Here is a 27,130-nt window from a genome sequence, read left to right as displayed (position 1 = left end):
ATGGCTTGGATAGCAGCACTAAGGAAGCGCGAGATTATAACTGTTTTTCACACAATTTTTTCACGCTTAGTTTTCATTATTATCATGCCAGATCATAGACCCAGACCCACTAGTTTACATGGGCTGGCATCAGGCGAGCCAAACCTACCCATAATTCTTTGTGTTTTGATGACTTTGGTCACATGTCTTAGCGATCTCTATAGCACGAAGAGAGAGTGTAAAGAAGTGCATGAAATCTCCTCCCAATAGTCAGGGGACTGATAGGCCTCACTGCAATAGTCAGGGAACTGAGAGGCCTCACTGCAATATAGGGGACTGATAGGCCTCACTGCAATAGTAATAATGGGGGCTGATAGGCCTCACTGCAATAGTCAGGGGACACACACACACACACACACTGCAATAGTCAGGGGACTGGTAGGCCTCACTGCAAAGCTGAAAGGCATCTCATCAGGTGTTTCAGTTATCAATATAGAACCTTTCAATCTGTTCCAAGAGCATTTCCGGTTTAAATCTTCCAAATCAATACAGATAAGTTGCAATGAGAATGTATCAGACTTTGGAGTAGAGCTCAACAAAATGTAAAATGTTTGATCATCCCCAGATTACAATTAGCTCAATGTTGTTTTCTGGGCTCCGGGAGATTCCTTAGGAACATGTGTTTGCTTATGGAGTTGAAAGGGTGTATAACTAATGCTGTTTTAACCATGGAGGTATTATAAGAACTGGAGACAGTGAACAAGTCCCGCCCCCATTCATTTCAATGGGAATGCTAGGCTAGTGAAAATTGCCAAAATTGAACGACTTTTTCAGGCTTCAACATGGCGTTTCAAGGGGCTTGTTTCCGGTGCCGTTTTACTTAGCCAATTAAGTGCCAGGTTACTGATTGATGTAAGTAGAGAAGGAGAGCTCGTGCCCACACTAAGCTCGTGCATGAGCTGAGAGTGGAATAGCCACCAATCAGCATGAGGAAAACTTTGGGAAAACGGCACCGGACATGATGTATTTCTGGAAAATGGCGACGAGGAAGTGCCTTGCTAATCGGCGAAGCTAATCAGTCAAATCCTGACCCCCTGGTTTTAACTCTGGCAGACTCGTCTCAGCAACACTCCCTCTCATTGGCCCCATGCAAAGCAACACTGCCTCTCATTGGCCCCATGCTAGGCAACACTCCCTCTCATTGGCCCCATGCTAGGCAACACTCCCTCTCATTGGCCCCATGCTAAGCAACACTCCCTCTCATTGGCCCCATGCTGGCTGCAGAGTTGACCCACGGACACCATTAGGTGCCTCTCATGTAAAGTTTATACGTCCTCCCTCGCTCCTCGGGCCTCGCTCCTCACTGATCTACATAAAGAATGAAGGGGCGGCAACAACGATAGTCTATCCCTTCGTCTATCTTTCTTTATGTAGATCAGTGAGGATCGAGGCCCGAGGAGCAAGGGAGGACGTATAAACTTTACATGAGAGGCACCCATTGAGTACTGTACACTTCTCTACTCTTATGTTGCCATCTAGTGGACTAATGACACAATGACGATTTACTAAACCCCAATTACTGAAGAAATAGACCACAATCTGCGTACTAAATTTACATTATTTAAATTGTATCTGATGTCAACACTTTGCCTCAATAACAAAACAAAGCAAAAAAAACAAAAAGTGGAAGTCATGAATGGAAGAGATGACTCATTATCCACCAATCTTTTGCTTCCTTCAATCAATTCAAATGTGCATATTAAAATTTAAATATATTAATTAATATATAAAAATAACATATAATATATTAAATAATATATAGGCTAAAAATCATAACTTACTTTAAAGATATTATGGACAAGTATTCAAGTTAAATCCATGATGCTGGAATAAAATATATAATTCAGTTGCACATAATTACAGCAACATATTACAGCAACATATCTTGGACTTGGCCATTCAGACGCAGACACAAACATCTGTGACATCATTGCCACATTTTAAGACATCTTTGATCGTAAACAACAAACAAGCAGACAGCTAACTTACCAAACTGAAGGTCATCATCTCAACGAACTTCGTGAACTTTTGACCTTCCTCTCTGATTTTTGCATTGTGATAAATGATGATGATATTCTCCTCAGTCAGTTCTTTGATGTAATTAATCTTTTATTAATTATTTTATTGTTTGTTTTTGTTGAACTTTTCCACATTGGTGTATCGACTAACAGGATAAGTAAACCATACTCTTGTTAAAAAGAAACATGATCAGGGATATACTTTTTTACCCAGACAGGCAAGGACATACTGTATGGTAACTTCATTGACCTTGATTTGCTGTGCAAAGATGAAAAATATTGATTGTTTTTTTTTTTTTTTTAAATGTCCTGAAACATCCCCCATTAACTTTCTGAAGTTAGAATTTAGATTTTCCAACGATTTCAATGAGTGCCCTATAAAGGGTTATGAAGAAAACACATCTTTTAGGACAGGGTCAGTGAGGAGCTCAGCTGAAGAGCTGAACACACACTTAATCACAAACTATAAAAACCTGACCAGGACCTGTTGTGCTTTTAATTACAGTCTGTGGTGAGCTGGGTGACTTTACAGTTCTGTAATCTGTGGAATGATTCAAATGTCCAACCGTACTGCTCACACAAAACATTGCTTTTCCATGTTGGGGTGGAAACTAAAATTCCTTGTCAGGGAAAATGTTATGAAATACAGATGTTTGATTTTGTTTTTTTCTTCTTCCTGTTTGTGTGTGCTTCTCAGGCATATAGACCAGACACCTTAAATGTGTAGGCCTGTTGTTTTCCAGGTGTGACTTAAGGGATGTAACTGAAAGCTTATGGTTATTCTATACATTTAACAGGTTGGATAAAGACCTATGATAGGTGATGAATATTATCTGGACCAAAGAACAATTCCTTGTGGAAACTTGTGGAATACCACGGACATGACCTCAAACAACTGCACATTTAAAAAGTCAGAATCAAAACATTATGTGAAATACCATGATCACACCGTACGAAAAATGACGCCATTTTTCATGTCAACAGGGTGTAACAGGATGACAACCTAAAAATGGGAAGCATGTGTCTAACAGATTGAAATGTTGGGGTGGATGAGGCTCTTCCCGCTCCACAGGATGCAAAGCATATGTTCTCAGAGCCCAAAATAAGGTTATAGGCAACAGACGTCATCAGAGACCAAGTGGGGTAATCCCCCCAGGACCCATCTTTTCTTCAACCCCTTCCCTTCCTTCCCTCACGGTGCCATAATTGTTCTGTTTTTCTGATTGGGAAGCGATCCAGGACACATCAAGTTTCTAACAGGCAGACAAAATTAGGGCACTGTAAAAAGCCCCCCTGTACGGGCAGAGACTGTTAAACTCCTCCTTGCAGAACAAATGACAGCAGTCTTTCTAATGGAATGTGCTGTCTTGAGTGCGGTGTGGTGTGGATGAGCTGGGTAAATGTTCCGTGGAGACAGTGGAATGCAGATCAAGCATTCTGGATTAACGTGACTGTTCTAAGGGCATTGACGCGACTGTTCCGTTCTAAGGGCATGTAAGGTAAGGTGAGGCCATCTGGACTGAGTCAAACACCAAAATAGAACATCCTGCAGAACCTCTCTGGGGCACTGTTTTGAAATGTCAGTGTGGACAATCCAATGGGGGAAAAACAATAAACACCTTTAAATGGTTTACATTAATATTCTCTCTCTCTCTCTCTGACACAACAAAAATGCCCCATACTGTGGTGGCATAACATAAACATTATAATGAATTAAGCCTGAAGCTAATAGTTTGAAAACAACAGAAAATAACTACATGACAACAGGATAATTTGAAGACATCGACGCCATCACTGAAGCTCTACAAATCACTAACAAAAACAACTCAAGAGGCACTCCAGCAAGACTCAACAGGCAGACCATGCTAGACTGCAGCAAGAGCAGCCATGATGATTGTGAAAGGGCCTCGCAACACTCGTAATCTGATTTAGAAGAAGTGCTTTGTGTTTAGCGCAGTCGTCCTGTAAAGCCGTCCCCTGGGCGCTTACTCACGCTGCACGCCATCCAACTTGACCAGAACAGCTCTTCTGCGCACGTCGTCTGGGAAACAGGTTGTTCCTACACTACACTACACTACACATCAACACTCTGGAGTCCTTAAAGGCCTTGAGTGGAATTTAATGCTAAATGTTTAATCAAATGTTTATATTTATGTTCTGTCTGATGCTGGTGGTAATGGAGTCCCTGAGGACAGACGTTCTGCCCACCACACGTCATTATTTACCCCTTTAGTCCCGAATACAGATGTTTACCACTTTAGTCCCGAATACAGATGTTTACCATTACGAGAACAAAGCACATCTTAAACTCATCTGGGTCTAGTTTATGGTAAAGCAAACTAAATAAATTAAGACTGAAGACAAAAGCTAACTACATAGCACACATTTCTGACTTTCATCAGATGAAGGTCACACTAATGTTCCTCCATTCTCTGAGATGTAACCTCCATCCATTCTCCAAAAGCCCGTCTCCAGGCTGGGGGCCTCCATAGCTCCTCACGCTTGTCCCCTGCATGTTTGGTCTGTGTGTTTTTGTTATACAGTACGAATCCTTTTTCCCTTGTGATCTCAAGAATAGCTAAACTACATAGGCTGTGGTGTGAAACAAGACTCAATTACAAAACACATTTGAGGACCACACACACACACACACACACACACACACACACACAGTTCGTCCTTACAGTCTCGTGGTACCACTGTCATTATGTGATTGAGTTGGAGCCATGCACGTCCCAAGCTGATGTCCAGAGCAGAGATGTCCAGTCTCCGCTCGGCTCCCTCTGTCCAGCGCCCCCCTACGCTACGCTACGCTACGCTAACGCTACGCTACGCTACGCTAACGCCACGCGCTTCACTCGGCGACCCTGAACGCGCCGAAGTAGCTGCCCTCTGCCTCGGGGTCCAGCATCCAGGCGTTGGCCACGCTGACGTAGAGCCCGTCTCCCGGCCGCAGCGCCACCACGCGTCCCTGGTGCTGGCAGGACATGTGGTACCCGCTGTGCCAGCGCTGGGTGCTACCCGCCTTCATCACCAGGCTGGAGCGCAGCGGGGAGCCGCGGTTGGGCCGCTCCAGGAACACGTACTGGATCAGCTGGACCGGGCTGGGGGCGGCGGGCGGGGCGGGCGGCGCGTGCTGATGACCCGTGTTGGACGACGCGGCCGGACGCGACGACGGAGCAGCGCTCACCTCGGGCTCGTTGTAGTAGCGGAAGCAGGTCTGGGCGTACACGTAGTACTGGCCGGGCTTGCGGAACAGGATCCGGCCGTCGCGGTACTGAAGCTGGGCGAGGTGACCGCGGTCTGCGCTCCAGTGGACGATGGTGGCGTGGACGTCTCCTAAAGACAAAAGACATCCTGGTCACTCCGTACAGACCAGTGGGGGACATCTCGGTTCCAAAAAGTAAAAGGCCATATATTGGCCATATACAGTATTGACAATATATTCCTTCTACCTGTGCACTTCACACAGGTGAGATCACTAATTATTTCAGGGATGGGCAACTTTCATGACTAAGAGGGCCACATTTTTTTATCATCACCATCAGAGGGCCAAATGTGGCCGCGCACTTCCGCACATCTGATGCTGCAAAATAATTCTGAATAAGAACGAAATATGTCAATGCTCAAATGCATTTTTTACATAGACTCCCTAACAACAAATACAAATATTTTACAGCCAGTGATTATTTTCAGTGCTCACATAAATCACAATTCAATGATGGCACAGAATTGAAAAACAATGGCCCATCATGAAGTGCAACAAGCCTCATATTCAATGCATTTATGCTCCCACTCCATTTTTAAGAATTTATAGACATTCCCTAACGTCCATAATGAGAGTAGGCCTACAGATGTAACATGTAACATCCATCACATCTGTACTCTCATCCAACGCCAAAAAGTAAGCTACAGTAGGCCTACTTGCAGTCATGCATGATTTGTCTCAGCTCCCCCCCTCGACATTATCAGAATGTCAACAATTATGCGCGTCACGGTGCGTCGGGACAAATATACCGTTTCGAAGTTTTTACCTCCACTACGCACCCAAACAATTTCGCCATCTGATATAGCTTCTTTGCTTTGGCAAGCTCAAGCGAAACAGCAAAAGACGGATTCCTGTGTAGTTCTGGCAATTAGTCGCTATTGTTAGTGTAGGCTAGCCTACTTTTGATTTGAGGTCGGCTACGACAGCGGCCGAGAAGCTCCGTGTGTGTAGGGCAGGCTACTTCTGATAACTTTTCGCAAGGTGTTGTAGTGTAGTGGCGACTGAAGTTTAAGTCTTTCATGGCTGATATAGTTTCTAGCAAAACTTGACATGGGTTTGCCTTACCATTCTATGAACAGACACTGCTTCCGATTTTGACTGAAAGGTAGCCTAGGCTACGGTTTTCTAAATTTGTTTTCTACTTTTCTTCTATGTGTGCACTGTTTTTCCTCAGCGATGGTAAAGGTCCGAGGACCCCAGATGGTTTGCATAGGAGGCGCTATCTATCGGCGAACAGTATAATTACAATGACGGTGCGGTAAAAAAAAAAAAAAAAAAAAACACGCATTTTTAATCACAGTAAAAATGATCATCCGCGGGCCGCACTGAGTGAGGAGGCGGGCCGCGTGTGGCCCGCGGGCCGCCGGTTGCCCATCCCTGAATTATTTCATCTACCTGGCTCCTGATTAAGATGAGCTGATTTACTAAATGGTTGGATCAAATACTTGGCAGGAGTTTTACTTTCTGAACCCGAGATGCCCGTCTCTGGTACAAAGTGGGCCACTTAACAAACTCACTCATTTTTCATCAACTATAACCTCCTACAGTTCCAACCCTGGGGCACAAATACACACTGCACATACATTAACCATCTACATCATTTTTCACCCTGGGTACAAATTTGATGTGTCTTAAAAACATCTACAAATCAGATTTAAAAATCATTAAAAGCTGGCAACTGTGAGGTGGAACAGTCCCTCCGACTTGCTTATAACAAAGTGCTGTTAAACTCTTGACTGTAAACAAGCAGGGAGATGGGTCTGGGAGAGTGCACGAGGCTCAGAGAGTGCACGAGGCTCAGGGAGATGGGTCTGGGAGAGTGCACGAGGCTCAGAGAGTGCACGAGGCTCAGGGAGATGGGTCTGGGAGAGTGCACGAGGCTCAGAGAGTGCACGAGGCTCAGGGAGATGGGTCTGGGAGAGTGCACGAGGCTCAGGGAGATGGGTCTGGGAGAGTGCACGAGGCTCAGACAGGCTGTGGAATATTCCCCACAGGTCCAGCTCACCTACAGTAGACTCACACTGCAACGGTACTGTTTACACGCCTCAATCACAAACACAAGGACACTCCTAAATAGGAGACAGTGGCCATCTCACGTACCTAGAAACACACTACAACACTTACACTCCTAAATCAGAAACACAACGACACACACTGCAACACCACTGTTTACACTCCTCAATCACAAACACAAGGACACTCCTAAATAGGAGACTTGGACTCTTACTCTGGCCATCTCACCTGCCTAGAAACACACTGCAACACACTCCTAAATCAGAAACACAACGCCACTCCCAAATAGGAACATGATGGCTATCTCTCCAACCTAGAAACACACTGCAACACTTACACTCCTAAATCAGAAACACAACGACACTCCTAAATAGGAGACTTGGACTCTTACTCTGGCCATCTCATCTGCCTAGAAACACACTGCAACACTTACACTCCTAAATCAGAAACACAACGACACACACTGCAACACCACTGTTTACACTCCTCAATCACAAACACAAGGACACTCCTAAATAGGAGACTTGGACTCTTACTCTGGCCATCTCACCTGACTAGAAACACACTACAACACTTACACTCCTAAATCACAACACAACGCCACTCCTAAATAGGAACATGATGGCTATCTCACCTATAGAAACACACTGCAACGCTTACACTCCTAAATCAGAAACACAACGACACTCCTAAATAGGAACATGATGGCTATCTCACTACCTAGAAACACACTGCAACACTTACACTCCTCAATCACAACACAACGACGCTCCTAAATAGGAGACTTGGACACTCACGCTGGCCGCTTGCGCTGGCAGGATTTATGGGCAGGTGAGCCACTGGGGTCCGGCTCTTATGCCTTTTAGGGACTCTGGTGTGCTGCTTCTGCTGGGGTTCAGCTGGAGTCTCTCCTGCAGCAGGGGCCCGATCAGCCCCATGCACCTATCACGGAGAAAAACAAAGTAAAAAAGTGTTTTTTGACAAATGGATTTCATCTTAAAACCGCCATATGCACAAGACCTTACTGATTTGTCATAATTCATCCAAAGGCTCTTAAAAAAATAAGAGGATGAATATCTTATCCTATTATTAATTTAAGGGCATCAAAATTGTTTCTAAACATCTAGCTCATTTTTTGGTGGCCTTACTGTTAGCTACATGCCTTTAGTCTTACGCTGACACGGGGGAACCAAATGGTCTAAATTAAACAAGGCATTTCAGAGGTTCGGAAACTTAAGATGACATCATTTTAACTTCATCGTTTTTCTTTTTTGATGACACCTTTTAAGAAACACCACAACAAAGTGAACTAACACCTGGAACACCTGGGTGGCGTGTTTAAGAATATGTGGGTGGAAAGCAAAGCACCATAAAGATATCGGCTACGCAGTGTCCAGCTGTTTGACGCGCTGCCCAGACCTAACGTGCGATTCTCTCCTGAATCATTCTCCACAACAAAGTGACCGCAGATGTGAATGTTCCAATAACGCAACGCCACAACAATCTGTCTTTCCATTGGACAACATTAAATCTCACTTGATCAAACATTTCACAGTTTCAAATGTAGGAAATTTGAACGGCGTGCAAGACAATGCGCAAAAGCTGGAGAACTCAAATAAAGTAGCCTATAATAACCAATTGGGATTACGGAGAAACAGACTTGATAACTAGCCTACATTTGAGCCTTAACAACATAACTTAGTATCAAGATGGATAATAACATGTAAACTCAGAACAAAAGAGGAGAACTGGGCATCGCCCATATTATCACCAACCTGAAAATGCCCTGTCAGATGCAATCCAACTATCACGCAGCATAAGATCTGCATTAATGCCATGATAGCAACGATGACCGTGACGGGCGCTCTGGGAGTCATCAGATAAGGCTGAAGAAGTCTTGAGGTCCGGGGCTCCATGTCCAACAGTTGCCCAGTCTATCTCTCAGACAGACACACTCTCTCAAACACTCTCTCAGACACACTCTCTCAAACACGCTCTCTCGTGTGCTCTCAGACAATCACCGCGCTGCTTTCAAAATACCGCCCACGCCTCTCGAAAGCCTAGCCTATGTCCCTGCATATGCATCTGTTACTTAGGCTTATGCTTATTCAGCTGATTAATTGACAAGTCAGCTGCAGTCACCCGATCATCACAGTAATTTTAACCAGTAAACTAGGCAACTTTTGACACCAAGCTATCTCCCGAATAGGCTACACAGATGCGCACTATGATGGAACCATTGATCGATGAGTATCAATTCGTTGCCAAATATGAAATTATACAGTTTGGTAAACAAGCACGCACGCACACACGCACACACACACACACACACACACACACACACACACACACACACACACACACACACACACACACACACACACACACACACACACACACTCTCTCTCTCTCTCTCTCTCTCACACACACACACACACACACACACACACACACACACACACACACACGTTTGTTTAAATTGCAGTATAGGAGTTGGTCAATTATTTGTATTGACTTATGATAAATGAAAGTAGCAATGATATTTAGCTTTTGAATATTGATTAGAGTTACCTGCATGATTTTGTTATAAACAGCATGCTATTGACTGAATGAAATTAATTATCTGATTGATCACAATTCACGAAAAGTCAGGTGGTGACAACACCTATTATTAGTGTGTTGCTTTACGCATGAGAGCACTCACTCCAGGCATCCTGCTCCAAAAACGTGTTAACAATTGGTGTGTTTTAAATCGCTCCTCTCCCACCTTGAGCCCTTAATTACAGAAATGAAATATTTGCGGCTGATTTGCAGCCAACGTGTGGGTGATTTGTGGGAAACAAATGAGTTCACTAGAAAATACAGAATGTGTTGGCAATGTTGGCCGCTAGAGGCACACTTCCAGCAGTTCTGGAAACAATGAAAAGTTTGCTACTAGTGGCAAATGTGTCCCCAGTGGTTTGCCACCACACTTACCCAATAATGGAACACTTCCAGTGAACTTCTGGTGACCAACCTATTTCAGTCTATATAACAAACGATTTGCATGGCCTTGCTGCACATTGCTGCTGTAAGGGAGGGTGTCAATTTGTGGATACAGGTGCTAAAGGCTCTGCCTACTCCATCACACTGAAAAAAGCCCGGCAACCTAAAACAGCTTCATCCCATAATCGAACAGGAGCCTCCTATTATTATTGTATATCTTGGAAAACTATGCACAAAACTCCTAAAAAACTCCTCATACTTTCCTATTCGGGAAACTCTCTTTGATGTGCTCCTGTAATTGTGCTTGACTCACTCATAGCTGTTCCAGTAAGCTCCTGCGTGGTCAGGCGAGTGCATGCCTGAGGCCTCTCCTTATTTTCCGCTGGCTCTTCATTCAGTCGTGATCAACGCTTCAGTCAGCAGCTGGGAGGCCCAAAATATCCAGTCAAATCTAAGATGCATGACAGTTTGTAATGTGTCTTAACTGTACAGTTCTGGATTGTGGTTGTTGGATTGAAACTAAACAGGAAAAGACTCTTTATTCTCTAAAACATTATAACATTTCATCCTCCAAACCTCTCATGAGTTAATCTATACCTATTTCCACAAACAATAGAAGGAAGCTCCTCTTGTTCAGCCAAGCTCACTTCCTGTTCCCTCTTCTCCGTAGACTGCCACTGTTTGGGGAGGTCCTCATCACACTTGGCAGAGTCCATTGAAATATCAGCATCAAGCTGATACTCAAATATCAGCATCAGGTCAAACGCTGATCTCCACTCAAACAGCATCAGGTCAAACACTGATCTCTACATCAGCATCAGGCCAAACACTGATCTCTACATCAGCATCAGGCCAAACACTGATCTCTACATCAGCATCAGGTGAAACACTGATCTCTACATCAGCATCAGGCCAAACTCTGATCTCTACTCAAACAGCATCTGGTCAAACTCTGATCTACTCAAACAGCATCTGGTCAAACTCTGATCTACTCAAACAGCATCAGGTCAAAGTTAAATAATGAGTGCCACTCCCACTGATGATGATATCTGCTTATGCCTCAAATGAAAATGAATTACAGGTTTAATCATAACAGATTAGTATGTATTTTGGATTAGTATTTTGGACAATAATTCTTTTGTAATTGTTATTTTGCCTCTGTACATCATCAGAATGGGTCTGAAACGCTTTAATATCTTTATTTTACTATTACTCTACACACTCCTGTACAGTAGGTGGCGGTATGCAACATTTTAAAGGATGTAGGCAAACGAAGAAGAAAAACTGTCAACCGGCGTCTCCTTCACCTCTTGCAAATGGCAGCTTTCAGCTTTCATCACACAGCAGCATGGTGAATACAGTAGCCTAGTAAGCCTACTAGATTGCAGGTAAATTCGTGATTTGTGTTTGGAGACTTTCACAAAGCACCAAGCAACCGGCAGCCCGTGCAATTAATACAAATCTGAATGGATTTAGAAAGTAAAAGTTGCCTTTTGTGTTTTAGCCTACGCGTAGCAAGCCTACACCAGGGGTTATTCTAAACTTCAGGTTGTCGAGAGGCATTTATGACCTTCAGTAGGTTGTAGACAAACTCCAAGAGGTCCTCTTACTATATTGTCTCAAGGAATTTGTTGTTAGACTTTTCATACTCTGTCCTGATGATATTAAGATGGACCAGGTGCTGGAAGTCGTGTGTATCGTTAAGCCACCACGGCATCGCTGTCAAATTCACTGGAATCCCGGGTAACCAGCTGATGTCCCATTCACAAAACCACAGACTCCAGCCATTTCGGAAGAATCATACACTTACAGTAAATTTGCTGAAGGATGAAGCCGTACAGAAGTACATACAGAGGCTTAGGGATGAATACAACATTGTCACTGGCACATTACAAAACGCGAATCTAAGTGATTCTGACAGGCGAAACTGCCACCAGAGACGAGTGGAGCTATTGCCTGTGGTGAACGCGCTCATAGGCACCGAAGACGCAACCAAAGATCTTCAAGAAGTGGAATCCTTTCTTCAAAGTACGTAGTCGGCCGACACTAAAATACTGTTGCCTGATAACCACCACATGTAAAACGTAGACTAGTCTAGTGTTTATGACTAGAATAAGAATCACCACAAGGTGGCGCTGTCTATACAGTGATGGTCGTCTTGACCTGTTCTCAATTTTGAAAGGTACTACAGCGGATTCAACCCAAGACGAGCAAATGGCTGAGCTGCTTAGAGAAGAGCAAGCTGAACTCTCCAGAACACTCCAAGACCTAAACAAAGAAGTGAGAGATGTTCTATAGCCTTCTATCCGACTCTGATGTACTTTAGCCACCTAATTTAATGGCCTCCAGTTGACTTACACTGTTTGAATTTGTCCAGTTGATTCAGGCTCTGGTTCCAGTAGATGAGCTTGACGACAGCAATGTCATATTGGAAGTAGCGTCTGGCAGGACTACTGGAGGTACCTGGGGGGCTATTTCACTTCGCATGCTCTCTGTGATGAGATAATTACAATGACTAATTTGTGGGTTCTTCTCTCATAATTATGGCATCCTGTTGCTCTTACCAGGTGACATTTGCCAGCAGTTTACCCGTGAGATCTTCGACATGTACGAAGGTTTTGCCAGCTACAAAAACTGGCACTTTGACGTCCTGAATTACACGCCTGCAGACTATGGTAAAACTCACATCTCTCAAATACTCTAGGTCTCATACATTTTACACACACACACACACAGTGCCTCTGGACTTGTGTCCCATCTTATAGGGTCTCCGTTCCTGTCACAGTGCTATGGTTCCTTGTGTGCCATTTTAAATGTGCACCATTGATTATTGATTTAATATGTTTATGCATGTTGTTTATGTTCAATGTTGTTGGATGTTTGTTGTGTTTCTATTGTTTATTGTTATTTATTGTTGTCTGTGTTTAAATGTTCAATGTGGCTCCCCTTGAGTGCAAGACAAATGTCCCTCTGGGCAATAAAGGGTTCTTTGGGGTACTTTGGGGTTAACTCTAACCATTTTCTGAGGCTGTTGAATGGTGCACAGGTGGCCTGTTGATTTGGTGCGTTTTAAACGGCCTCAAAAATGGTTCCAGTTATCCCCAAAGTACCAAGTCTTCATTCATTCATTCATTCATCCATTCGTTGTGTAGTCCCGGTCATAGTGATGGTTCCTCTCAGTGTTGTGGTTCCTCTCACAGTGTTGTGGTTCCTCTCACGCAGCTGTGGTTCCTCTCAGTGTTGTGGTTCCTCTCTCAGTGTTGTGGTTCCTCTCAGTGTTGTGGTTCCTCTCTCAGTGCTGTGGTTCCTCACGCAGCTGTGGTTCCTCTCAGTGTTGTGGTTCCTCTCTCAGTGCTGTGGTTTCTCTCACGCTGCTGTGGTTCCTCTCAGTGTTGTGGTTCCTCACGCTGCTGTGGTTCCTCTCTCAGTGTTGTGGTTCCTCTCTCAGTGTTGTGGTTCCTCTCTCAGTGTTGTGGTTCCTCTCTCAGTGCTGTTGTTCCTCTCACGCTGCTGTGGTTCCTCTCTCAGTGTTGTGGTTCCTCTCAGTGTTGTGGTTCCTCTCAGTGTTGTGGTTCCTCTCACGCTGCTGTGGTTCCTGTGGCAGGTGGCCTGCACCATGCGGCGGTGCGTGTGTCGGGGGAGGGCGTGTTCCGGTGGCTGCGGTTCGAGGGTGGCACCCACCGCGTGCAGAGGATCCCTGAGGTGGGGCTGTCCTCGCGCATGCAGCGCATCCACACGGGAACCATGACGACCATCGTGCTGCCGCAACCCAACGAGGTACCAACACTTCCTACTTTTACCACCTTTCAGCTAACGCCATCACGCCAGTTTACCTCTACTGCACCTTTCAGCTAACGCAGTCACGCCAGTTTACCTCTAGTACACCTTTCAGCTAACGCAGTCACGCCAGTTTACCTCTAGTACACCTTTCAGCTAACGCAGTCACGCCAGTTTACCTCTACTACACCTCTCAGCTAACGCCATCACGCCAGTTTACCTCCACTACACCTTTCAGCTAACGCAGTCACGCCAGTTTACCTTCACTACACCTTTCAGCTAACGCCATCACGCCAGTTTACCTCCACTACACGACAATTTACCTTCACTACACCTTTCAGCTAATGCAGTCACGCCAGTTTACCTCCACTACACCTTTCAGCTAACGCAATCACGCCAGTTTACCTCCACTGCACCTTTCAGCTAACGCCATCACGCCAGTTTACCTCTACTGCACCTTTCAGCTAATGCAGTCACGCCAGTTTACCTCTACTACACCTTTCAGCTAACGCAGTCACGCCAGTTTACCTCTACTACACCTTTCAGCTAATGCAGTCACGCCAGTTTACCTCTAGTACACCTTTCAGCTAACGCAGTCACGCCAGTTCCGCTACACCTTTCATCTAACGCAGTCACGCCAGTTTACCTCTACTACACCTTTCAGCTAACGCCATCACGCCAGTTTACCTCCACTACACCTTTCAGCTAACGCAGTCACGCCAGTAGAGAACTACTGCAACTAGAGATGCACACACTAACTGGATGTGTTGCAAAAGGTGTTTCTTATGATGAGTTACACTTGAAAAATGGCCCATGAACATAAAGATACAACCGCATAGATATTCCATTCAATATGGACATTTCCAGTTGCAGAGGTCATCTACGTTTATATGTCTGCTCTACATGTTTAAGCACTTTTAGGTTATTTCAATGAAAAGGTGTGAGATGCAAAGGTACTTATGAGCTTGAACTTTTGAATGTGGTGGTGGGGAGTTGTAAAAAATGTACAAGTGAGTGGAAATATAGTTGAAATTCTCCTATCAAAGATGATGATCAAAATAATAATATAATAATAATAATGTTATTAATAACAATAATCTAATCAAAGATTATTTAGTTTGAGATGTTTCTGTACTGCTATGATAATGTATTTTATTTGTTTGTTTAAGTCGTGTTAGTTCAGCTGTGGCACCATCTGCGTTATTTAGGTGGAGATTCAGATTGACCCCAAAGATTTGAGAATCGACACTTTCAGATCAAAAGGACCAGGCGGTCAAAGTGTGAACACGACAGACAGTGCTGTCCGAATCGTCCACTTGCCCACAGGTTGGAGCATCTCATCATTCCTTGTTTTATTTCTAGTCAGTGCCTTCCTGCCGTCATTTAGCAAGAGATGCACACGTGTACACTGGCCTTAAATAATGAATAAAATATACTGATAACCGCACTGACTCAAATATCTGAGATATACTGTGTGAGACAGAATGCCCATTTTGACTGTTGCTACAAGGACTGGTCACTAAAGACTTTCTGTTGTTATTATTATTATGAGCAGTAGTAGTATTGTTGTTGTTATTCTAGGAGAATGAGCCTCTGTGTGTGTGTGTGTGTGTGTGTGTGCTCTTATCTCGGCGTCCTCAGGCACAGTGGCCGAGTGTCAGCAGTCGCGCTCCCAGATGCACAACAGAGACGCAGCCATGCGGGTCCTCAAGGCCCGCCTCCACCAGAGCATCATGGGAAAGCAAACAGAACACAGAGACACAGCACGCAAGCAACAGGTACTACTGCACAACACACACACACACACACACACACACACAGAGACACAGCGCGCAAGCAACAGGTACCAGCGACCACTGCACAACACACACACACACACACACACACACACACACACACACACACACACACACACACACACACACACACACACACACACACACACACACAAAAAAGACACAGCGCGCAAGCAACAGGTACCAGCGACCACTGCACAGCACACACACACACACACACACACACACACACACAAAAAAGACACAGCGCGCAAGCAACAGGTACCAGCGACCACTGCACAGCACACACTAACACACACACACAGACACACACAGACACACACACACACACACACACACAGAGACACAGCGCGCAAGCAACAGGTACCAGCGACCACTGCACAACACACACACACACACACACACACACACACACACACACACACACAGTGACCACTGCAATCCCCTCCTGTAGGTGGGCACACGGGCGCAGTCGGAGAGGATTCGCAGCTACAACTTCAGTCAGGACCGAGTGACCGACCACCGCATCGGCTACATGACGCGCGACATCAAGGTGAGACGGGCTGGGGTCACTCACGGGTCATCAAGGTGAGACGGGCTGGGGTCACTCACGGGTCATCAAGGTGAGACGGGCTGGGGTCACTCACGGGTCATCAAGGTGAGACGGGCTGGGGTCACTCACCAGTAATCCTCAAGGTGAGGGTCAGGCTTGGGTTTACTCACAGGTCATCCTCCTCTCAGTGCATTCAAACTGCACCACAAATCAATAGACTAAAGCCACATCTCAGAGCAAATCTTCAGACATCAATACAGACTATGAATGTTCGGTATTAAATACGTATGGAAGTCTATATCTTAAAATAAAAGATTTATCACTTGCAATATAATTATATGACGACGGTCATCACTTAGTTGCTTTTCATGTGACAGAAAATCTCCTCTGATGTGGCCAATCTGAAAACCTCTCCCGTGTTAAAGAAGCAGCCAGCGATTGTGCAGGAAGTTGTGTTTGTTTGTTTATATTTAAATTCATTAGCAGACGAAAACGAAACACACCAGCTACAGACGTGGCTCACCCCTCCCGTCCATGTCCAGAGCAACTCCACTCAGGGCTCAGCTGTGTTTGGGGGACAGGCCGCCCCACTGTATTGGGTTCTAGTCTTCGGAGCCTGGGCTGCCCACAGAGACACTCAGAGTGCACTCAGACTGGACAGGAATGGGCAAGTTGTGAGGAGATGACTGGGTAAAAATCACGGACTTCACCTTTAAGACGTGTCCTTGCGGATCACTGACCTCCCCTTTAAGACGTGTTCTTGTGTGCTGCAGGAGTTCATGAGGGGGGAGGGAGCAGCTGACTGTCCCTTTAATAAGTGTGTGCTGATCACGGACTGCCCCTTTAAGATGTGTGTGCTGATCACTGACTGCCCCTTTAAGATGTGTGTGCTGATCACTGATTGCCCCTTTAAGATGTTTGTGCTAATCACTGACCTCCCCTTTAAGATGTGTGCTGATCACTGACTGCCCCTTTAAGACGTGTGTGCTGATCACTGACTGCCCCTTTAAGACGTGTGTGCTGATCACTGACTGCCCCTTTAAGACGTGTGTGCTGATCACTGACTGCCCCTTTAAGAAGTGTGTGCTGATCACTGACTGCCCCTTTAAGATGTGTGTGCTGATCACTGACTGCCCCTTTGAGACGTGTGTGCTGATCACTGACTGCCCCTTTAAGAAGTGTGTGCTGATCACGGACTGCCCCTTTAAGACGTGTGCTGATCACTGACTGCCCCTTTAAGACGTGTGCTTGTGTGCTGCAGGAGTTCATGAGGGGGGGAGAGCAGCTGACTGCCCCTTTAAGATGTGTGTGCTGATCACTGACTGCCCCTTTAAGACGTGTGCTTGTGTGCTGCAGGAGTTCATGAGGGGGGGAGAGCAGCTGGAGGAGCTGATCTCAGCGCTGCTGGAGCACCGGGACCTCGAGGCCTTGATGGAGCTGGTGGAGAGCGACCGCACCAAGGGCACGGAGCGACCTGCCACCGAGGAGGGAAGCTGACCCAGGATCCACCCGCTGAGCAGCCTCCACTCTTTAACAGTGACAGACCTGCTGAGCAGCCTCCACTCTTTAACAGTGACAGACCCGCTGGGTAGCTGACCCAGGATCGACCCGCTGAGCAGCCTCCACTCTTTAACAGTGACAGACTGATATGAAGTTACTGGACAGATAGAGGAGAGGTTACTACTACAGCCGGGAGATCCTACTGTCTCCAGTCTCCACTTCACCTGAGAGAGACAGGACGTCCTGCTTTTCCCTCTCCTGGAGAGACCGACTTTGGACAGCTGATGGCATGACCAGGGCGTTGTGCACAGATCAGGAAGGTCTGCCTTTCAAATGTAACCAGAAATGGCGTTTGACGCTGCAGAGATGTTATGTTACATTACGCTACGACATGACATGAATAAAGTGTAGCGGCAGCTGCTGTGGGCGTGGCTGAGTGTATCTGAAGCACAAATGGGCGCACACACTGGGGCAGGCCCAGAGCCCTATCTTGCACCAACATGCTGTAAAACCTGGCAACCTGTGATGGCCACAGTATCTCTCTGACACACGGTTGATATGAGACAGCTGGCCAAATGAGAGGGGTTGACTGGGCCCTCTGTCCTCCTCAGACACGCAGGGTACTGAGCTGGATTAAAGGGACACTTCACTGATTAGCATTAAAGGGACACTTCACCGATTAGCATTAAGCTTTGTATCTTTAGAAAACCAGTCATGTTTTTGAATGGTCGTGCATCATTCCCTCAGTTTGCCTTGAGATGGGAGAAATACGGATTTCAATGAAACCCATTAATAGTACTTCCTGCTTTCAATGATGTAAAATTATGATTTTTACATCATTGAAAGCAGGAAGTCCAACATTGAAATCCGTATTTCTCCCATCTCAAGGCAAACTGAGGGAATGATGCACGACCATTCAAAAACATGACTGGTTTCCTAAAGATACAAAGCTTAATGCTAATCGGTGAAGTGTCCCTTTAAGCATGTACCTTCCCCATGTACCCTCCCAATCACATTAGTGCTCAGTGATGAGGCCAGACACAGACCAAGGGCTATGACACAGGGACAGCTACATCCACACAGGGAGACTTTACTTTACTCTACTGACAACACAAACTCAACAGACTAAATGTCACTTATCAAGCCAATCTTAGAAAAATACCTTTGCATAAATACAAGACACACTAATGAATCTATGTGGAGGGGGTGAGGGATGACAACCAACAACAAATTAAAAAAATACGGATAAAAATCTCCATAATCAAATGTGTAGAAGAATTAAAGATTTGAGAAAGGACAAAAAAAACCCTCCTTTATAAAGAATGTGTACTTCTTAGCTCTTGGTTTCTCGTCGAGCGGAGCGTTCAACTGACCCTGGAGCTGCAGCTTGAGCCCCCCCCCACACATAAGCAACTACACGTGTGCAGAGACGTCTGAGACGACGCCACACAGCTCACACAGATCATCAACATGCCGGACTACGGGCTGCCCAGAGGGCGGGACTAAATGTCCGCTGACGTCCTGCTCGTGTCCAGTCTAAGAGCGTCCAGCGGAGCCTCCTAGTCGTCCTTCCCGCGCCGCCGCAGGCTTCTGGACTTGCCGTTGTCGGTCTTCCTCTTGCGGAAGGTGGCCCCCGCCCCCCCGTCGGCCCCCCCGTCGTCTCCCAGGGAGGTGATGGTGCGCTCCCTGAACTTGGGCTTGGGCTCGGGGGGCAGCTCTGTGGGGGCCGCTGCAGCGCCACCTGTGTCCACCTGGGGCAACTGCAGATCCACATTCTCACTGTTGGAGAGGGGGAGCGGGTTAATGTCAGCGCCCCTTCTAATAATAATAATAATAATAATAATAATATTAATAAGTACACTAAAGCAAACATACTGTCCACCACGACCCCTAACATGTATATCTCGTCAGTGTGTGCACTCACTACGGGTCCTCCTCCTGCTGGATACGCTCCCACAGGTGTGTGTGTGTGTGTGTGTGTGTGTGTGTGTGTGTGTGTGTGTGTGTGTGTACTCACTAGGGGTTCTCCTCCTGCTGGGTACTCTCCCACAGGTGTGTGTGTGTGTGTGTGTGTGTGTGTGTGTGTGTGTGTGTGTGTGTGTGTGTGTGTGTGTACTCACTAGGGGTTCTCCTCCTGCTGGATACGCTCCCACAGGTGTGTGTGTGTGTGTGTGTGTGTGTGTGTGTGTGTGTGTGTGTGTGTGTGTGTGTGTGTGTGTGTGTGTGTGTGTGTGTGTGTGTGTGTGCGTGTGCGTGTGCGTGTGCGTGTGCGTGTGCGTGTGCGTGTGCGTGTGCGTGTGTGTGTGGTGTGCGTGTGTGTGTACTCACTAGGGGTTCTCCTCCTGCTGGATACGCTCCCACAGGTGTGTGTGTGTGTGTGTGTGTGTGTGTGTGTGTGTGTGTGTGTGTGTGTGTGTGTGTGTGTGTGTACTCACTAGGGGTTCTCCTCCTGCTGGATACACTCCCACAGGTGTAGGTGTGTGTGTGTGTGTGTGTGTGTGTGTGTGTGTGTGTGTGTGCGTGTGCGTGTGCGTGTGCGTGTGCGTGTGCGTGTGCGTGTGCGTGTGTGTGTGTGTGTGTGGTGTGCGTGTGTGTGTACTCACTAGGGGTTCTCCTCCTGCTGGATACGCTCCCACAGGTGTGTGTGTGTGTGTGTGTGTGTGTGTGTGTGTGTGTGTGTGTGTGTGTGTGTACTCACTAGGGGTTCTCCTCCTGCTGGATACACTCCCACAGGTGTAGGTGTGTGTGTGTGTGTGTGTGTGTGTGTGTGTGTGTGTGTGTGTGTGTGTGTGTGTGTGTGTGTGTGTGTGTGTGTGTGTGTGTGTGTGTGTGTGTGTGTGTGTGTGTGTGTGTGTGTGTGTGTGTGTGTGTGTGTGTGTGTGTACTCACTAGGGATTCTCCTCCTGCTGGATACACTCCCACAGGCCGTAGGGATTGATGCGTGGTTTCTTGGCGGGCGTTTCCTCCTTTTTCTCTTTGTCCTGTTCTGACTCCTCTCCTGCACCTCCTCCTTCCTCTCCCTTGGCCTCCGCACCTTCCTCATCGTCGTCTTTCTCCTCGTCGGAGCCCTCAGTCTTCTCCTCTTTTCGTTTCTGGGGAGACGAGTGTGTTGATCATCACCAGCTCAACTCCCTCCAGCATTTATCCAACATTCTTACAGCACTGCACTGCACTCTACCTTTTTACAGTTTTCCAAGAATTGTTATGAGAACTGCTTCAAAAAGCTGAACTTGAATTTCCCCTTGGGGATCAATAAAGTATCTATCTATCTATCTGAACATGTTTAGCATGTTGTAAGTTGCTTTGGCTAAAAAGCGTCAGCCACATGTAATGTAATGTAAACTAGAACACAACGCAGATGATACACAAAACCCCTATATATAAACCCCTACATATAAACCCCTACATATAAACCCCTACATATAAACCCCTATATATAAACCCCTACATACTGTACTGTCATTGGGAGACTAGGACCATACATACATGGACGTTGGCCATACAGCCATACAGTGTGTTGAACGCAGTGTGTGTGTGTGTGTGTGTGTGTGTGTAGTGTTGCTCTGATGATGCACAGCTACTGTAACAGTCATTTCCTGTAAAGGACTACTAAAGTATCAATCAATCAGTTAATGAATGAATCGATCAATAAGCGGTGTCTGCCGTGGGGCTCAGGCTCACCCTGAAGCTGATCTTGGGGCCTCTGGGCTGGTCGGGCTGGTCAGCTGCCTCCCCAGAGGTCTTCTCTCCGTTCGAGCTGCTCTCGTTCTCAGACAGGGGCGACGGTTTGGGGGGCGACGGGTCATCGGGGTCATCCTGCTCCCCCTTCTCCTCCACCTCGGCTACTGCGTTCCCGTGGGAGGGGAAGTCTGCAGGTTTCTCCCAGCTGGACTCTGGGTAGCGAGGAACAAGCACATGTTGGACCACTGTGGTCACCCAAAACCGTTCTGATTCTGACACACGGTCAGTCTGTGTGTTGTGCTCCACTGGCCTCTGCAGTTGTGATGCCCTACATACAGTACGTTCAGCTTTACAGATATTTGAAGGTCACTGAAGGTCAGGCTCATTCACTCACCGCCGGTGTCTGTGTTGTAGTAGTACGTGAACCCATCTGGACTCACTGCCTCCATCCACGGGGAGCCCACCTGCACACACACAGAGAGAGCAAGATGAAGCCGAAGAGAGACAGTTCTTCACACACCTGTGCTGATGGAGCGTGAGAGACCGTTCTTCACACACCTGTGCTGATGCTAGTGGCCCTGCTACTAACAACCTCTTTCAGAATCTCGATTGATTTTCTCATTTACTTGATTAATAAGCTACCAAAATAGTTGCCAAATAAATGAATTGCTGACAACTAATAATTTAATTGATTAATTGTTGTTAACTGTTGCAGCCCTACTGATTACAATAAAAACAGAAAATGTTCATACACGTGTTCGTATCACATCATGTGATATCTGTGTGTTCGTATTACATCGTATGATATCTGTGTGTTCGTATCACATTGTATGATATTATTTGTGTGCTCATATCAACCTCATTCTGTTGTCCATCTTGGGCTGAAGCTTGACTCGGACCTTGGAATCCCTCGGGCTTGTCCCATTGTGTATCTACAGGCACACATACATAGCCATTGATCTACGGGCACACATACATAGCCATTGATCTGCAGACACACATACATAGCCATTGATCTGCAGGCACACATACATAGCCAGTGATCTGTGGTTCAAAAGTTTGAGCTTTTCAAAAACAACATGTTTATATGGGTGAAGCATGACATGCTGTATATACTGTAAGACATTTTGGACAAAAGTGTAAAAACCATAAACAAGTGGCCTTCATCTCCTGTGTCTGTGTAGTAATATACTCTCACCTCCTGTGTCTGTGTTGTAGTAATAGACTCTCATAATAGACTCTCACCTCCTGTGACTGTGTTGTAGTAATAGACTCACCTCCTGTGACTGTGTTGTAGTAATAGACTCTCATAATAGACTCTCACCTCCTGTGACTGTGTTGTAGTAATAGACTCACCTCCTGTGACTGTGTTGTAGTAATAGACTCTCACCTCCTGTGACTGTGTTGTAGTAATAGACTCACCTCCTGTGCCTGTGTTGTAGTAATAGACTCTCATAATAGACTCTCACCTCCTGTGACTGTGTTGTAGTAATAGACTCACCTCCTGTGACTGTGTTGTAGTAATAGACTCTTGTGACTGTGTTGTAGTAATAGACTCTTGTGACTGTGTTGTAATAGACTCCTGTGTCTGTGTTGTAGTAATAGACTCTCATAATAGACTCTCACCTCCTGTGCCTGTGTTGTAGTAATAAATGTGTCCGTCATCAGTCAGGCCCTCCACCCAAGCGTCTGCTTCTCTGTCGCTGCTGGCCTCTGGCCGCGGCCTCTTCTGCCTCTTGCGTTGCTGTTGCTGTTGCTGTTGCTGTTGCTGTTGCTGTTGCTGTTGAGGTCGTTGGGTTTTGCTCGGAGCCTCCGGGACTTCTTTGCTCTGGGGCTCCACAGTGACGCCTGTCTCATCAGAAGGCAAAAGACCACGTCACTGAAACTGCTCTTTGAGTATCATGATTAGGTCATCAAATGACATCTCAGAACAGGTTCCAGTCACTTCACTTTTGTTATTTCTCGTCTGCTTTTTGTGTACTGACTGTGTTTCTAAGACAGAAAAACAACACACGATACACACAGACTAGCCTTTAAAACAAAACACCATTACGATACACACAGAATAGCCTTTAAAACAAAACACATGACCTAACCCAGCACTGTGGAGCGAACAAGGTGATTATGCAATATAATAATACGTTTTTCTTCATATGCAATTTACATTCCATTTGTTTCATACACTGAGAACAGTTGGTTTTCAGCTTTTTAAAAAATAAAACTAAATAATAAATTTAAAAAAATGTGACCTGATTCTGCCTGAAGCCTTTTCATGTCCTCCTCGTAAGCTTTCATCGCTGCCTCCTCCATGGCTGCAAACTCCTTGGACATGCGATCCTCCTTCTTGGCCTGGTCCATGCTCTTCTTTTTAATCTGCAGCAGGGCAGGACAGGGGCGGAGGGAGGGTACTGGGCGTCATGCACCAATAGGGTCGTCTGCGTATCATGCCAACTCTTATCTCCACCAAACTCAGTGCAGATGGCACGTAACATTGAGTTGACTTTTTTTCCCCTTATCTCTGAGACCTCAGTGTTTTTTTTTTTTCCCCTTCAAAATACAGCACCATCTGTTGGTATTTGTAAGCAATGTCAAGCTAAATATATTTTTTAGTATTGTGTGAGTCGCTACCAACTTCTGGACAAGTAAATCAGTATCGAGTACAGGATGAAGAACAGAGAACAGCCTCCGAAGGAAATATTACTTCACCTCTTCGATTTTAGCAGCCACATTTTGCTTGTGATTCTTCCCCCTTTCATGAAATTCAACACTCTATAGAAGAGAAGAGAATACTCATGATTAAGATCAATAGCTGGAAGAGCTCGAGTCTACCCTTAATATCTGGCGAAAGAAACACTCACCGGTTTATTGTCTGCTATCCAACACTTGCAGTATTGACAAAATTTCTTAGGCTGAGACTTCCAATAGTCAGCCCTAAGGTTTACGATTGCCACCACATACAAGGATAAAGCATACATTAATTCATACAAAACAGGCAACAGCTAGATATTTTCACACACATTTCAAAACGATACGTTTAAACACACTGGTAAAGAGGGTGTGATGTAGATAAACTACCAAGCAGTGTGGAACAATTAGGTTAGCTGCTACTGTAAACACAGCTGTGGTGGTATACAATCGTTGTTTATCATCAATAATGTTACTTACATTTTATAGTGTCTTGGTCCTCTGTACTACAACAGTCTTATTTGCGAAAATGACTCAAACATTTAGAAGAACGAAACTGAAGTCACCCCTTTTGGCCATGGAGCTCCAGAATTGCTGTCGCTTAAACATGACGTCACTATCTCATGGCTTCGCGCTTTGAAGTCATCACACAACAGAGATTCTTCCGGATTCTTCATGTGCAGCAAAAATACCTTTTTTACGGTCATATTGATACAAGATGCTGTGGAATGATACATCATATGTTTAACGGATTGATTTATGGTCTAAATGTGTAGTATCTTTTGAACATTCATTTATTCTTGATAGACATAGATGTGACATTACTATGAAAGTCTTACTTTGTCGCTGTACAAGTGTATCCCATATGGTCTAGCGGTTAGGATTCCTGGTTTTCACCCAGGCGGCCCGGGTTCGACTCCCGGTATGGGAAGCAATCTTTTTCTGATCCAACAGCCTCAATCGATTATTGTCCCGACCACCTAGATCTTCCTTCAGGAGACAGGAACACTGTAACCTATTCATTTGTGCCACCTATGTTTCCCTCAGACAAGGAACATCAGGCCAGTCAGCACTGAGAGGGGAGGACGGAACTATGAGTAGGCATATAAAATGAAAGTATTTGTAATAGGCCATAGTTATTGTGTTAAACAGCAGCAAAACATTAAAAAAAATGACTTAAAGTGTAACTGCACCCTAAAATATGTTTTTTGAGCTGTTGATTTATTGAAATTACTCATAGTGGTGACCTAGCCTACACTATTACCAGGGTTAATATTGACAAAAATCGTGTTTCCCGAGAAAAGTAACATTTCGTATAATTTTTGTATTGGAGAAATATCTCTCCGCACCCTCTACAGGTTGAAACATGCCATGGCATTTTGGTCCAAAATGCTATTGGAATGCTGACGTAGTCCTGTACTTTTCTACCGAGACTACGTCACCGGGTCGTTACAAATTAGGAATGAAACGCCCCAACACCTGCTGCCCTTATTAGCCTACCTGTGATAAGCCAGTACTCATTCCCAGATTGACACGAAATCACCATGGTTGATTGGCTGCAGCAGTGCCTATACCTTCCAAATTTCAGAACGTCCTGCCCATTTTGAAAGCCTTTTTCAGAAATGTGAAGTGGGTGGAGTTATGGGGTGAAGTTACACTTTAAGTTACAGCAAAGGTGGCCCCACATGCTGCTGTTCAAAAGTTTGGGGTCACTTAGGGTTAGAAATGTTCATTCCTCTCCATAGACAGAATACCAGCTGAAATCAGTTTTAGCATTGTTTTTAAAATCAGAGTATTTGTCAGATTACATTTGTTTAGGCTAATTGCGAAGGGGTTTGCCTTTTACAATGATATCAGATTTGTAAACAGAATGTATAGGCTAGTCGCTAGGGTGACCAGACGTCCCCGGTTTCAGGAGACAGTCCCCGTTTTTGGTTGCCTGTCCCAGAAAAAAGAAAAAAGAAAAAAGTTATGTCCCGTTTTTTGGGATTATGTCCCTGGTTTTGGTCTCTGGCATTTGGTCACCTTAATGTAGGCCTACCGTTGGAACATTGCAGTTTGTGCTCAATTTACCTTGTACCTATTCTTAGTTGTTGGTACCTTGTGCTCCCATATGGCTATTGTTGGTTCTGCAAAGATAGGTCAGCACAGATAGGCCTATACAGAGAGAGTTGGGAACTTTGATTATGCCACGGTGAAACATTTTAAGGAAGTAGCCCACACTATGATAATCAGGCTTCTTTTGCATGTAGGCTACCTTGCCACTGATTCATAGACCTAATGCAATGACTTTTCCAGGTTTTTAATGGTAGCATAAAAATGGTAACTTTTCTGTAAAAACTTTTTTCTAATGTTTTTTTTGTTGTTTTGCTTGATATGTTCCTTGATTGCGTTGATTGCTGTTACTGCCTCGCGATCATGCTCATGAAAAGGCCGACAGACCGATTGAGGAATGTTATCCTACAGTAAATTAAATACATGCTAAAGTTGTAGGGGAAGCTGTGCAGAGAAACCTGCAAACGATGAAATCGCCATACCTGCCAGGTTCCTCTTTAAACTGTATTCAATGCATACACATTTCTGCGATATCTCCCGCGAGTCATGTCTAGTTTAGGCTGCAGCTGAGGTGTTCAGGCAGTCTGCCATCTTCTCTAGCTCCTCCTGGTGGTCACCAGCAGAACATCATATGCATATTTACATAATTCATTTAGCAGACGCTTGTATCCAAAGCAATCACACAAGACGTCAGATCATATCAGATCATATACAATCACATTCACACGTGCTTAATGCAAAACACATTGTATGAAGGACG

The 27,130-nt window shown here is 45.4% G+C and overlaps 3 protein-coding genes and 1 non-coding gene across 4 annotated transcripts; 2 read left to right on the top strand and 2 right to left on the bottom strand.

Moving 5' to 3' along the window:
- Positions 1 to 2,171: 2,171 nt before the first annotated feature.
- Positions 2,172 to 9,323, bottom strand: LOC134071207 (tumor necrosis factor ligand superfamily member 11-like). Its single transcript, XM_062527830.1, has 3 exons — positions 9,114 to 9,323; positions 8,136 to 8,280; positions 2,172 to 5,396 (listed from the first exon to the last, which is right to left on the bottom strand). Exons 1-3 carry the CDS (start codon positions 9,252 to 9,254, stop codon positions 4,912 to 4,914), a joined length of 771 nt encoding a protein of 256 aa, XP_062383814.1. The 5' UTR covers positions 9,255 to 9,323; the 3' UTR covers positions 2,172 to 4,911.
- A 2,299-nt stretch (positions 9,324 to 11,622) lies between these two features.
- Positions 11,623 to 18,453, top strand: mtrf1 (mitochondrial translational release factor 1). The gene is made up of 9 exons (XM_062528292.1): positions 11,623 to 12,351; positions 12,506 to 12,603; positions 12,701 to 12,782; positions 12,891 to 12,998; positions 13,928 to 14,100; positions 15,309 to 15,426; positions 15,742 to 15,878; positions 16,351 to 16,449; positions 17,806 to 18,453. Exons 1-9 carry the CDS (start codon positions 11,982 to 11,984, stop codon positions 17,944 to 17,946), a joined length of 1,326 nt encoding a protein of 441 aa, XP_062384276.1. The 5' UTR covers positions 11,623 to 11,981; the 3' UTR covers positions 17,947 to 18,453.
- Positions 18,454 to 19,015: 562 nt separating this feature from the next.
- Positions 19,016 to 24,927, bottom strand: wbp4 (WW domain binding protein 4). Its single transcript, XM_062528027.1, has 10 exons — positions 24,796 to 24,927; positions 24,489 to 24,561; positions 24,337 to 24,399; positions 23,880 to 24,003; positions 23,257 to 23,478; positions 22,489 to 22,562; positions 22,025 to 22,094; positions 21,631 to 21,842; positions 20,839 to 21,041; positions 19,016 to 19,728 (listed from the first exon to the last, which is right to left on the bottom strand). Coding segments are annotated over exons 1-10 (1,263 nt in total). The 5' UTR covers positions 24,798 to 24,927; the 3' UTR covers positions 19,016 to 19,508.
- Positions 24,928 to 25,174: 247 nt separating this feature from the next.
- On the top strand, positions 25,175 to 25,246 carry trnae-uuc (transfer RNA glutamic acid (anticodon UUC)). Its single transcript has one exon. It is a non-coding gene; the product is annotated as a tRNA-Glu (tRNA).
- The last annotated feature ends 1,884 nt before the right edge of the window (positions 25,247 to 27,130 follow it).

Source organism: Sardina pilchardus, chromosome 23 (genome assembly GCF_963854185.1).
Source record: "Sardina pilchardus chromosome 23, fSarPil1.1, whole genome shotgun sequence".
Classification (NCBI taxonomy): domain Eukaryota; kingdom Metazoa; phylum Chordata; class Actinopteri; order Clupeiformes; family Clupeidae; genus Sardina; species Sardina pilchardus.
This window is presented reverse-complemented; position numbering and strand designations above follow the sequence as displayed.

What these genes read in the sequence shown, in the direction of transcription:
- LOC134071207 (XM_062527830.1), bottom strand. Translation starts at nt 9,254, where the DNA reads ATGGAGCCCCGGACCTCAAGACTTCTTCAGCCTTATCTGATGACTCCC. An exon ending in ATCTGACAGGGCATTTTCAG is followed by an intron (nt 8,281 to 9,113) that starts GTTGGTGATAAT and finishes TCTCCGTGATAG; the next exon opens with GTGCATGGGGCTGATCGGGC. An exon ending in TGCCAGCGCAAGCGGCCAGC is followed by an intron (nt 5,397 to 8,135) that starts GTGAGTGTCCAA and finishes TTTTGTCTTTAG; the next exon opens with GAGACGTCCACGCCACCATC.
- mtrf1 (XM_062528292.1), top strand. Translation starts at nt 11,982, where the DNA reads ATGATATTAAGATGGACCAGGTGCTGGAAGTCGTGTGTATCGTTAAGC. An exon ending in AATCGTCCACTTGCCCACAG is followed by an intron (nt 15,427 to 15,741) that starts GTTGGAGCATCT and finishes CGGCGTCCTCAG; the next exon opens with GCACAGTGGCCGAGTGTCAG. An exon ending in ACACAGCACGCAAGCAACAG is followed by an intron (nt 15,879 to 16,350) that starts GTACTACTGCAC and finishes CCCCTCCTGTAG; the next exon opens with GTGGGCACACGGGCGCAGTC.
- wbp4 (XM_062528027.1), bottom strand. An exon ending in CTACAACACAGGCACAGGAG is followed by an intron (nt 22,563 to 23,256) that starts GTGAGAGTCTAT and finishes GTGTGCCTGTAG; the next exon opens with ATACACAATGGGACAAGCCC. An exon ending in CAGCAGGAGGAGAATCCCTA is followed by an intron (nt 19,729 to 20,838) that starts GTGAGTACACAC and finishes CCTCTCCAACAG; the next exon opens with TGAGAATGTGGATCTGCAGT.